Source organism: Oncorhynchus nerka, linkage group LG14, assembly GCF_034236695.1.
Source record: "Oncorhynchus nerka isolate Pitt River linkage group LG14, Oner_Uvic_2.0, whole genome shotgun sequence".
Lineage (NCBI taxonomy): Eukaryota > Metazoa > Chordata > Actinopteri > Salmoniformes > Salmonidae > Oncorhynchus > Oncorhynchus nerka.
Genome location: NC_088409.1, coordinates 23763594 through 23775676, shown reverse-complemented (window position 1 = coordinate 23775676; position 12083 = coordinate 23763594). Strand labels below are relative to the sequence as shown.

Sequence of the window (12083 nt, the reverse complement as noted above, 5' to 3'; positions counted from 1 at the left end):
CCTCGGTGACACATCAGTATTCCTCTGTAGTTGTTTCCATGTGATACAGCACCATGTACACTGCAGTGTTGTGATCCATAGCAGCATGGCAGTGGACTATAGCATGACAATGGAATGGCCCCAGGCCCCAAGCCCCAGGCCCCAGGCCCCAAGCCCCAGGCCCCAAGCCCCAGGCCCCACGCCCCAGGCCCCAAGCCCCAGGCCCCAAGCCCCAGGCCCCAAGCCCCAGGCCCCAGGCCCCAGGCCCCAGGCTAGTATATGGGATATGTAATTCCCTCGCTGTCTCACAAGTACACGTGTGTGTGTGTGGTTTGGTTTTTCTCTCCTTGTGGGGACCAGAAGTCCTCACAAAGGTAGTAATACAAGGAAAATTGGAGACATTCCGCCAGTCCCCTTAGGCTATTTTAGGCTTAAGGGTTAGAATTAGTGTTAAAGTTAGGGTTCAGGGTTAGAGTTTGGGTTAGTTTTAAGGTTAGGATTTTGCGGTTAAGGTTAGCGTTAGGGTTAAGGGCTATGGAAAGTAGGATTCGAAATGGGAATCAGTTGTTTGGTCCCCAGAAGGATAGTAAAATAAACATGTGTGTGTGTTTGTGTTTGCAATAACCGTCAAGATGTACAGTATTGGGGCCCAAATTCACAGCTTATTCACCTGTATGGGTCATAAAATATGACCGTAAAGATATACAGTAAACTATCACAATGGAAGTGGTTCTCTTATTCCACCCCTCTGTTTCTTTTTATTCCAGGTTCCATGACTTTATGGAGACATTTTCATTTGTAATTCTGGAGACATTTCTTCCCATTCTTTCCAAGAAGTGACGCAACATCAACACTCCCAGTAAACTGGACACAGGAATATTTGTTGTGTTACAAGAGCTACGCCAGAGCACCCAGACAGACCAAGTCTCAACGAACAGGTTACTGATTACATGATTTTATTATGGGTTTTCATTGAGCTGTTACAAATGAAGATGAAAACCATGGAGGGTTGGAGACGGTGAGTCCATCCTGCTCTTTTGCTCTTTACCGTCTTACATTCTCAGAATGTCCACAAGACAAGACCTACCTGCTTACATCATCAGAGCATCTGTTTTCACAAAGGAGATCTGAAGTCATGGTTGTATCTCTGTTTGTGCTGATTGTTGGTTGGTCTGTATTGTCATGTTATTACCAGGTTGGCAAGGACACAGGAGATGCGTCATGGGAGGAACAAAACGGGATAAGAAACCAGACGGGATAAGAAATGTGACGACTGACTTAGCAAAAGAAGAAAACATCAGAGAAAGAAGGAAAGAGAGAAGGATTGTGTGTTCTCTACTTTCTCAGAAGTGCAGCCCCTAAATTCCTGTTACTATGCCTGAGAGAGGGAGGGCAGCAGACCAGTCAAAATGAACCCCTACGTCACCTCTCATTTTAGGAGGGATCTCTTTCCCCACTTCCACTTGTTGTAGAGGCTTCTCTTCTCTTCTCCCCTTTCTTACTGTTTGTGTGACATGACAACACCTGTCTCTGTGTGAACCTAGGACAGCAGGTGACATCTGTCTCTGTGTAAACCTAGGACAGTAGGTAACACCTGTCTCTGTGTAAACCTAGGACAGTAGGTAACACCTGTCTCTGTGTAAACCTAGGACAGCAGGTGACATCTATCTCTGTGTAAACCTAGGACAGTAGGTAACACCTGTCTCTGTGTAAACATAGGACAGTAGGTAACACCTGTCTCTGTGTAAACATAGGACAGTAGGTAACACCTGTCTCTGTGTGAACCTAGGACAGCAGGTGACATCTGTCTCTGTGTAAACCTAGGACAGTAGGTAACACCTGTCTCTGTGTAAACATAGGACAGTAGGTAACATCTGTCTCTGTGTAAACCTTGGACAGTAGGTAACATCTGTCTCTGTGTAAACCTTGGACAGTAGGTAACATCTATCTCTGTGTAAACCTAGGACAGCAGGTAACACCTGTCTCTGTGTAAACCTAGGACAGTAGGTAACACCTGTCTCTGTGTAAACCTAGGACAGTAGGTAACATCTGTCTCTGTGTGAACCTAGGACAGTAGGTAACATCTGTCTCTGTGTAAACCTAGGACAGTAGGTAACACCTGTCTCTGTGTAAACCTAGGACAGTAGGTAACACCTGTCTCTGTGTAAACCTAGGACAGTAGGTAACACCTGTCTCTGTGTAAACCTAGGACAGTAGGTAACACCTGTCTCTGTGTGAACCTAGGACAGTAGGTAACATCTGTCTCTGTGTAAACCTAGGACAACAGGTAACACCTGTCTCTGTGTAGGTAACATCTGTCTCTGTGTAAACCTAGGACAGTAGGTAACATCTGTCTCTGTGTAAACCTAGGACAGTAGGTAACACCTGTCTCTGTGTAAACCTAGGACAGTAGGTAACATCTGTCTCTGTGTAAACCTAGGACACCAGGTAACGACTGTTGCCTTGGTATTCTCCTGTGTTGTGCCTTTGTTGCTCCTAGTCAGGGTGTTACACTGTAAACTGTCCTAGGTGATCTGGTCAAGGTGTTACACTGTAAACTGTCCTCAGGGAGTTGGTCAAGGTGTTACACTGTAAACTGTCCTCAGGGAGCTGGTGAAGGGTTGAACTGTTCCTCAGGAACCTAGTAACATGTTTAGCTTGTTCACTGGGGGTCAAAGACTTGCCAGCGTTCGAAACCCACAGTCCACTGAAAATGTGTACGGAAGGTAAAGTCTAATATCGCAACCAAACATTTTTTATGTCATTTGGATTTGCCCTGATTCAAACCTTTTGAGTTTTCTTTGTTTTTTATCCCTAAGGGATTTGGCATGCAAAAAACTAAAACAATCTCCCTTCCCAGAATATTACCTTTGTTTGCCTCAGTGGGTTGATGTTTTTACCCAGTATTCCTTGCATGTCCTCTGCACATTATTGCCACATTTTTCCAAAGGAATTAGACTGGAAGCTTTTCTGAAATCTTTCTCCCTCTCTTTCCCTCACTCCCTCTGTTGTAGAGAATTCTCCCATGCTGTTGTATTGGAGAGTAAGTCTCCTTATTGTTGTATACATTTTTACAACACTGAGTTAATACGATGTAGCTGATCTGGTCAGTAGTCAGTCTGTGCAGTGTGTTCTGTACTGAATTGACAATGCCTTTAGGTGAAACACAGAGCCTCTCAGGAATAGGATATCCAGCAGTCACCTGAGAGAGCCGCAAACATATTTCAAATGTCTCTAAAAGCCTGCTTTTGTTGTGCCAAGAACTCACCACTGACATTTGAGGACTTTTGTGGCTTGGAAAAGATACCTGGATTTGATGGGAAACTGCTGGTCACAGTCTCCCACTTGTGAGAGACACTGAGTGAGTATTATTTACACAGTGCATGGCTACTGTAGCTCATAAATGTGTCCCAAGGCCCTGTAGCAAAGGAAACACACATACCTATAAAAGGGCGGAGGAACATATTCTGACTGATAGGAAGTGAATGGATTGGAATTGTGTACCATTATCTGAATCAATAGTCTAAGGAGTTCCTCCTCTGTTTCAATCTGCCTTGTGTATTTTCCATGACCAAACCACTGGGAAGTGAAGATCATGGAACGTAAGAAACAGCATGCTATTCTTTTCTCTGCTGGTTGCATGTTAGATACGTGTTAGAAACGTAGACCCTGTTTGACTGTACTGTGGATCTACCCCTGGACTCTGTATTGTCACATTGCACTTTAGTGAATGTGGGGAGTATATATCCTCCTTACTACTACCCCATTGTATCCCCAGCTCTCATCCTTTCAAGCTTCTCAGTTCCTGTAGCCTGATCAATGTGTTTCCCTCGTGCTGCTTCAAACTGTCAGCAAAACTCCTGCTTCCTCATAAGATGGCAACAGACTATGGGTCCCTCCTGTTGATACCCTGGACACGTGCGTAACCTCCCTCTTCAGCCCAAAGGAGTGTAAGTACTACAGGGACTATACAGTATTACTGCAAGACTGTCTATCTGCTGCTGTGGAATACGTTTCTGACCAGAGGAGTATATACAGCAACAACTTGACCACTGAGTTTCCTTCAAGAGAATGGAAGGAAGACTGTGAATCAGGACACTGTAGAGCTGTGAGTAACCCTGACTGTTAATAAAGAGTTAGTGGAACAATGATCTGGGAAGTGAGGGAAGTCATCTACTGCTGGATACAGTTTTTCCTCGTGGATTTACCTTTACCACATCAGATGGATTACTTTTCACCATAGAAACAGTGGAACTGGAAAGAAGTACAGAACACCAGGTTCTTATCAATACCTAGGTGGTCATAAACTCACAAAGCACATAGGAGTTGAGACTACAGCTTCATCAGCGTAAGACATTGTATTTAGCACCATGGGAGCGGCGCGTGTTAAGCGACGTTTCAGTGCGGTGGTTGACGGGCTGGTAGACGAGGAGGAAGTCATTAAGCTGGCTCTGAGTGTTACTGACACGGCCAGGGTGGGGGGGAGCACGGGAGGCTCAGGGAGCCCCACCAGTCTCTCTCCCACACACAACCGAAATGGCAAAGCAATCCCCCTGCAGGGCAACGGCAGCAATGCACGGAGGCCCAGTGGAGCCCTGGAGGCAGGAGGAGGGGAAGGATCGATGAAAGGAGGAGGGCACTCAGGACTGAGGGGCGGGAGGGGCGGAAGTCTGGGGAGAAGGGGAGAAGGCTGTTCGTCCTCGGACCGAGATTCAACACTGTCGTCCCCTTCCTCCTCAAGCCGCCGGCCCCCCCGGCGCTCTAGACGCCGGCCCCGCCACCGCTTTGTGGGCAAGGACGGGCGCTGCAACGTCACCTTCGTCAACATGAGCGAGAGGGGCCAGCGTTACCTCAGCGACCTCTTCACCACCTGCGTGGACATCCGCTGGCGTTGGATGCTAGTCATCTTCTGCCTCTCCTTCCTCCTCTCCTGGCTGCTCTTTGGCTTCGCCTTCTGGCTCATTGCCGCCGCGCACGGGGACTTCGCCATCCGCCTCAACCCCAGCTCGGGTGCCTCTTCCGGGGGAGGAGATGAGTCCGGAGCAGGGGCGGTGGTGGAAGTGGAGGAAACGTGTTTCGTTCAGGTGAACAGCTTTATGGCGGCCTTCCTGTTCTCCCTGGAGACGCAGACATCCATTGGTTACGGCTTCCGCAGCGTGACCGAGGCCTGCCCCCTGGCGGTGATGGCGGTCGTCTTGCAGTGCATTGTGGGCTGCATCATCGACGCCTTCATCATCGGAGCGGTCATGGCGAAGATCGCTAAGCCCAAGAAGCGTAACGAGACGCTGTTGTTCTCTGACACGGCAGTGGTGGCGCTGAGAGACGGGAAACTCTGCATGATGTGGAGGGTGGGGAACCTACGCAAGAGCCACCTGGTAGAGGCACACGTACGTGCACAGCTAATGAAGGTAAGAAACGAGAGAAGAAGAAGATTGGTTGAGGGATGAAAGAAGGGAGCAAAGAGACTGAAGGGGCTGTAAACAGTAGAAGAGGCAGGACACATCAGTAACTGTAAAGAGACTTAAGGGGCTGTAAACAGTAGAGGCAGGACACATCAGTAACTGTAAAGAGACTTAAGGGGCTGTAAACCGTAGAAGAGGCAGGACACATCAGTAACTGTAAAGAGACTTAAGGGGCTGTAAACCGTAGAAGAGGCAGGACACATCAGTAACTGTAAAGAGACTTAAGGGGCTGTAAACCGTAGAAGAGGCAGGACACATCAGTAACTGTAAAGAGACTTAAGGGGCTGTAAACAGTAGAAGAGGCAGGACACATCAGTAACTGTAAAGAGACTGAAGGAGCTGTAAACAGTAGAAGAGGCAGGACACATCAGTAACTGTAAAGAGACTTAAGGGGCTGTAAACAGTAGAAGAGGCAGGACACATCAGTTACTGTAAAGAGACTTAAGGGGCTGTAAACCGTAGAAGAGGCAGGACACATCAGTAACTGTAAAGAGACTTAAGGGGCTGTAAACAGTAGAGGCAGGACACATCAGTAACTGTAAAGAGACTTAAGGGGCTGTAAACCGTAGAAGAGGCAGGACACATCAGTAACTGTAAAGAGACTGAAGGGACTGTAAACCGTAGAAGAGGCAGGACACATCAGTAACTGTAAAGAGACTTAAGGGGCTGTAAACAGTAGAAGAGGCAGGACACATCAGTAACTGTAAAGAGACTGAAGGAGCTGTAAACAGTAGAAGAGGCAGGACACATCAGTAACTGTAAAGAGACTTAAGGGGCTGTAAACAGTAGAAGAGGCAGGACACATCAGTTACTGTAAAGAGACTGAAGGGACTGTAAACAGTAGAAGAGGCAGGACACATCAGTAACTATAAAGATACTGAAGGGACTGTAAACCGTAGAAGAGGCAGGACACATCAGTAACTGTAAAGAGATGTAAGGGGCTGTAAACAGTAGAAGAGGCAGGACACATCAGTAACTGTAAAGAGATGTAAGGGGCTGTAAACAGTAGAAGAGGCAGGACACATCAGTAACTGTAAAGAGACTTAAGGGGCTGTAAACAGTAGAAGAGGCAGGACACATCAGTAACTGTAAAGATACTGAAGGGGCTGTAAACAGTATAAGAGGCAGGACACATCAGTAACTGTAAAGAGACTGAAGGGGCTGTAAACAGTAGAAGAGGCAGGACACATCAGTAACTGTAAAGAGACTTAAGGGGCTGTAAACCGTAGAAGAGGCAGGACACATCAGTAACTGTAAAGAGACTGAAGAGGCTGTAAACAGTAGAAGAGGCAGGACACATCAGTAACTGTAAAGAGACTGAAGGGGCTGTAAACAGTAGAAGAGGCAGGACACATCAGTAACTGTAAAGAGACTGAAGGGGCTGTAAACAGTAGAAGAGGCAGGACACATCAGTAACTGTAAAGAGACTTAAGGGGCTGTAAACTGTAGAAGAGGCAGGACACATCAGTAACTGTAAAGATACTGAAGGGGCTGTAAACAGTAGAAGAGGCAGGACACATCAGTAACTGTAAAGAGACTTAAGGGGCTGTAAACAGTAGAAGAGGAAGGACACATCAGTAACTGTAAAGATACTGAAGGGGCTGTAAACAGTAGAAGAGGCAGGACACATCAGTAACTGTAAAGATACTGAAGGGGCTGTAAACAGTAGAAGAGGAAGGACACATCAGTAACTGTAAAGATACTGAAGGGGCTGTAAACAGTAGAAGAGGCAGGACACATCAGTAACTGTAAAGATACTGAAGGGGCTGTAAACAGTAGAAGAGGCAGGACACATCAGTAACTGTAAAGATACTGAATGGTCTGTAAACAGTAGAAGAGGCAGGACACATCAGTAACTGTAAAGATACTGAAGGGGCTGTAAACAGGAGAAGAGGCAGGACACATCAGTAACTGTAAAGAGACTGAAGGGGCTGTAAACAGTAGAGAGGGAGAGCAAGAGGGGGGGAGGGAGGGAGGGGGAGAAAGAGAGAGAGAGAGATGGATGGAAAGTGATGGGGAGAAGTAGAGAGAGAGATGGAAAGTGATGGGGAGAAGTAGAGAGGGAGAGAGAGAGATGGAAAGTGATGGGGAGAAGTAGAGAGGGAGAGAGTGATATCGGTCTGAGGCCATCTGGACTGTACTCTGATGTCTGTGTTTAATGAGAGCTTGTTTTATTCTCCCTCAGGGGTTTAGAAGATTTACCAAGGGATTCATTTCCCCAGGATTCTTTAACTCAAAACCTCTGTGTGTGTGTGTGTGCGTGTGTGTGTGTGTGTGTGTGTGTGTGTGTGTGTGTGTGTGTGTGTGTGTGTGCGCGCGTGTATGGTTCTGTCTGTGTACTGTATATAGATAATACTCTTTTCTGGCCATCTGTTGGCGATTTTGGGGAAAGTTTGCGAGGTGGTGTGTGTTCTGACATATTGTCTGCCGGTCTGTATCTATTGTGTTTCATGTGGCCCTTACCTACCACTGATTTCATTGTCCTGTGGGTTGTAAAGCTCTAGAGCAGGGAGGTGAAGAGAGGGACATTTAGATCTTCTTAAAACCTTGATCATGTCAAAGTTCAGACGGGGCAGCTTTGATAAGTTTTGGGGGATCATGGCAGAATTGTGTTTCTCAGTGCTGAGGCTGGGGATTGGCTCCTGAAAAAGGTTGTGTAGTAAGCCCAGGCCTGTGGAGTTTGGCTGCAGACTGGTGCAGCCAAGAAATATAGGCAGGCGAGAGCTTTCTGTGGAACATAACACTTAAGACTTTGGACTGAACAATACAATATGTTCCTGTAAACAATGTAAAAACGAAACACTTAATCACTAACCTCATACCCTCTTTCCTTCCCTTTCTCTACCCCTGTTCTTTCTCCCTCCCCCAGCCGAGGGTGACCCCAGAGGGAGAGTTCCTCCCGCTGGACAACGAGGACATCAACGTGGGATTCGACACGGGAACCGACCGCATCTTCCTGGTTTCCCCGGTAACCATCGTCCACGAGATCGACGATGAGTCGCCGTTTTTCGAGATGGACCGTCGGACTCTGGAGGGCGACACGGAGCTGGAGGTGGTGGTCATTCTGGAGGGTATGGTGGAGGCCACAGCCATGACCACACAGTGTCGCAGCTCCTACCTCGCCTCCGAGATCCTCTGGGGTCACCGCTTCGAACCTGTGCTTTTCGAGAGGAAGAACTGTTACCAGGTAAGGGGGGGAGAGGTCCTATAGAAACAGAAGAGGAAAGAGTTTCTCATCCTCTGGCTTCGTTGTTACGTTTTCCCTTTTCTCTACATTTTAGCCTTTCAGCAAACACTCTTATCCAGAGTGACCCCTCTCTTTTTCTTATCCAGAGTGACCCCTCTCTTTTTCTTATCCAGAGTGACCCCTCTCTTTTTCTTATCCAGGTGGACTACTCGTTCTTCCACCGGACTTATGAGATTCCCAGCACACCCTCTTGCAGCGCTAAAGAGTTGGCCGAGCAGGAGTACATCCAGGGCTCACGCTCCTCCTTCTGCTACGAGAACGAAGTAGCCCTGCAGCTCGTCTCCCCTGACAATGACCCTGAGGGCAACCCTGGCGGCTGCCCCTCCCCCCTGACCCACTGATCCTCCCTCTCACAACCCACCCACACTAACTAGGGAGGCGACAGGCAGAGGGGACAGGAAGTGACCTAGGATCCACAGGAAGTCAGGGACAGACAGAGGGAGAGAGAGGCAGAAAGAGAGACAGGCTTCATAGGGAAAGAGACCAACGTAGAGAAAGGTAAGTAGAAGATTTAGGGAAAAGGACAACATTGAGAGACTGAAGTTGAGAGAGGTGTAGAAAGAGAAACAGAAGACACGACAAAGACGCCAAGAGACAAACGGAGAGAGAGAGATCCTGTATACTGTCAAACAGAGAGAAAAGGACAGACAGATAGGACAGAAAAGGAGAGAGAGGGATAGAAAGAGAGAGAGAAGTGTCATTGAAAGGGGTAGATGGGCTGCTGCTACTCTGACTGTGTTAGCTGATTTGGACATAGCGATCTTTCAGAATCATTATGAACCTGTCTGTCTCAGACCCGTCCCGTCAACCAACCGCTACATTCACCACTGGCTCCAGCACCTAGCTGACCACACATACAACACTGACCCCTATTGGCTTCAGTCTGTACCTGCAGCTCCTGTTCAGTTACAACTCACACTGGACACATGGGAGTAAGGTGAAGCTGCCCCATAGACACTGAGCTATGACCAGTTTAGTGTTTCTGCCCCCTAATGGTGAAGGTTAGGTTTTGGAGAGGCTAAGCTGATCCTAGATCTGTGCCTACGGGTAACTTCTACACCAAATCTGTTGATGTTGAATACTGTGTGAGAGAATGAGGTAAAACGGTGTATATCTACACATTGAGGGATGTTTGTTATGAACTGAATGAGAAGGCATTATTGATATGTTTTTGATTCTGGTCATTTGTGTTGTGTCAAGGTTTGAGCAGGTCTGTTGTGTTAGACTGATATGTAGCAAAATGGATACAGAGAAACAGCTGAAAATAAGCAGTGGTTTTCAGCTGTTTCTTTGACTTGTACTGTATGTTGTTATTCTGTATTTATAATGCAAGACTATTATATATTTGCTTTATTTAATCAAACATGTTGCTTGTTCAACTGGGTGCAGTGTCAGCACAAAACCATATGAGTGCATAGTCTGGTAACATGTTATTTGAAGGTTTACTTCTAAACTTATGATTGATTGTTTAATATGGTTAACTATGGTTAACAAACAAAGGTGTATAAGTACTTTGTAAGCAGAACTTTGATTAAAATGTTACCTTATGTTATTTAAAATTTTTACAGTACCCAGCTGAAGGGACAATCTTATGTTAATGTTTACCTCTGTCTTGAATATGAGATTCTGTCACCTGAGATTCTGTGTTCCTCAAACATTTAACTTTGTATGATTTTCCTCAGTATTTTCTTTATTTAGTTCATTTGCTGAATACTGTATATTTGATAGAATTTGAAGGGGGAAATGGAGGGATGTTAAAGGTAGACTCAGCGATATGACGTAGATGCAGAAAGTAAACAGCATAGTGGGTCAATATCCACAACAACTAAGAGCGTTGAAGTGTGAGGCTCAACTTCTCCGCTGTTTAAATAAATAGTGAGGGTATTCCAAACCGCTAAAACATGAGCCTGTCACAATAATGAAAACAAAATGTTGCCGAGGCTGAGATGGATGGCTGACACTGAGACGCGTGTGGACAGCAGTGGACGCATACATTCTGGCCTAATGACAATCACCAAAATGTCATTACACATGTTGGTGTTTTGTGTAACAGAGGTCTCTTTCCATCCACCACTGTTTGGAGGCGGGAGACATGTTGAGACTGGATGAACATGTAAAGGAGCCCTTTGAAGTGATTGTTTGACAATCAGATGAAAACATCATGACTGGTGGTTTGTTGCCACAGTAGAATGTAATACATTTTAAAAGTTAAATAACAAATCTTTAGTATGAGGCCCACAGAGATCCTAATGAATGAATAGAGATCCTAATGAATGAATAGAGATTCTATATGTAATGAATGAATAGAGATTCTATATGGAATGAATGAATAGAAATTCTATATGGAATGACTGAATAGAAATTCTATATGGAATGAATGAATAGAGATTCTATATGTAATGAATGAATAGAGATTCTATATGGAATGAATGAATAGAAATTCTATATGGAATGACTGAATAGAAATTCTATATGGAATGAATGAATAGAGATTCTATATGTAATGAATGAATAGAGATTCTATATGTAATGAATGAATAGAGATTCTATATGGAATGAATGAATAGAGATTCTATATGTAATGAATGAATAGAGATTCTATATGTAATGAATGAATAGATTCTATATGGAATGAATGAATAGAGATTCTATATGTAATGAATGAATAGAGATTCTATATGTAATGAATGAATAGAGATTCTATATTTAATGAATGAATAGAGATTATATATGTAATGAATGAATAGAGATTCTATATTTAATGAATGAATAGAGATTCTATATGTAATGAATGAATAGAGATTCTATATGTAATGAATGAATAGAGATTCTATATGGAATGAATGAATAGAGATTATATATGTAATGAATGAATAGAGATTCTATATGTAATGAATGAATAGAGATTCTATATGTAATGAATGAATAGAGATTCTATATGGAATGAATGAATAGAGATTCTATATGTAATGAATGAATAGAGATTCTATATGTAATGAATGAATAGAGATTATATATGTAATGAATGAATAGAGATTCTATATTTAATGAATGAATAGAGATTCTATATGTAATGAATGAATAGAGATTCTATATGTAATGAATGAATAGATTCTATATGGAATGAATGAATAGAGATTCTATATGTAATGAATGAATAGAGATTCTATTTGTAATGAATGAATAGAGATTCTATATTTAATGAATGAATAGAGATTATATATGTAATGAATGAATAGAGATTATATATGTAATGAATGAATAGATTCTATATGGAATGAATGAATAGAGATTCTATATGTAATGAATGAATAGAGATTCTATATGTAATGAATGAATAGAGATTATATATGTAATGAATGAATAGAGATTATATATGTAATGAATGAATAGAT

At 44.2% G+C, this 12083-nt stretch overlaps 1 protein-coding gene across 1 annotated transcript; it reads left to right on the top strand.

Annotated features, from left to right (window-relative positions):
- The first annotated feature begins 750 nt into the window (after window positions 1-750).
- On the top strand, window positions 751-11423 carry LOC115115667 (inward rectifier potassium channel 2-like). Its single transcript, XM_065027793.1, has 4 exons — window positions 751-997; window positions 1175-5387; window positions 8311-8628; window positions 8829-11423. The coding sequence occupies exons 2-4, from the start codon at window positions 4350-4352 to the stop codon at window positions 9027-9029; spliced, it is 1557 nt and encodes a 518-aa protein (XP_064883865.1). The 5' UTR covers window positions 751-997; window positions 1175-4349; the 3' UTR covers window positions 9030-11423.
- The last annotated feature ends 660 nt before the right edge of the window (window positions 11424-12083 follow it).

What these genes read in the sequence shown, in the direction of transcription:
- LOC115115667 (XM_065027793.1), top strand. Translation starts at nt 4,350, where the DNA reads ATGGGAGCGGCGCGTGTTAAGCGACGTTTCAGTGCGGTGGTTGACGGG. An exon ending in TACGTGCACAGCTAATGAAG is followed by an intron (nt 5,388 to 8,310) that starts GTAAGAAACGAG and finishes TCCCTCCCCCAG; the next exon opens with CCGAGGGTGACCCCAGAGGG. An exon ending in AGAGGAAGAACTGTTACCAG is followed by an intron (nt 8,629 to 8,828) that starts GTAAGGGGGGGA and finishes TTTCTTATCCAG; the next exon opens with GTGGACTACTCGTTCTTCCA.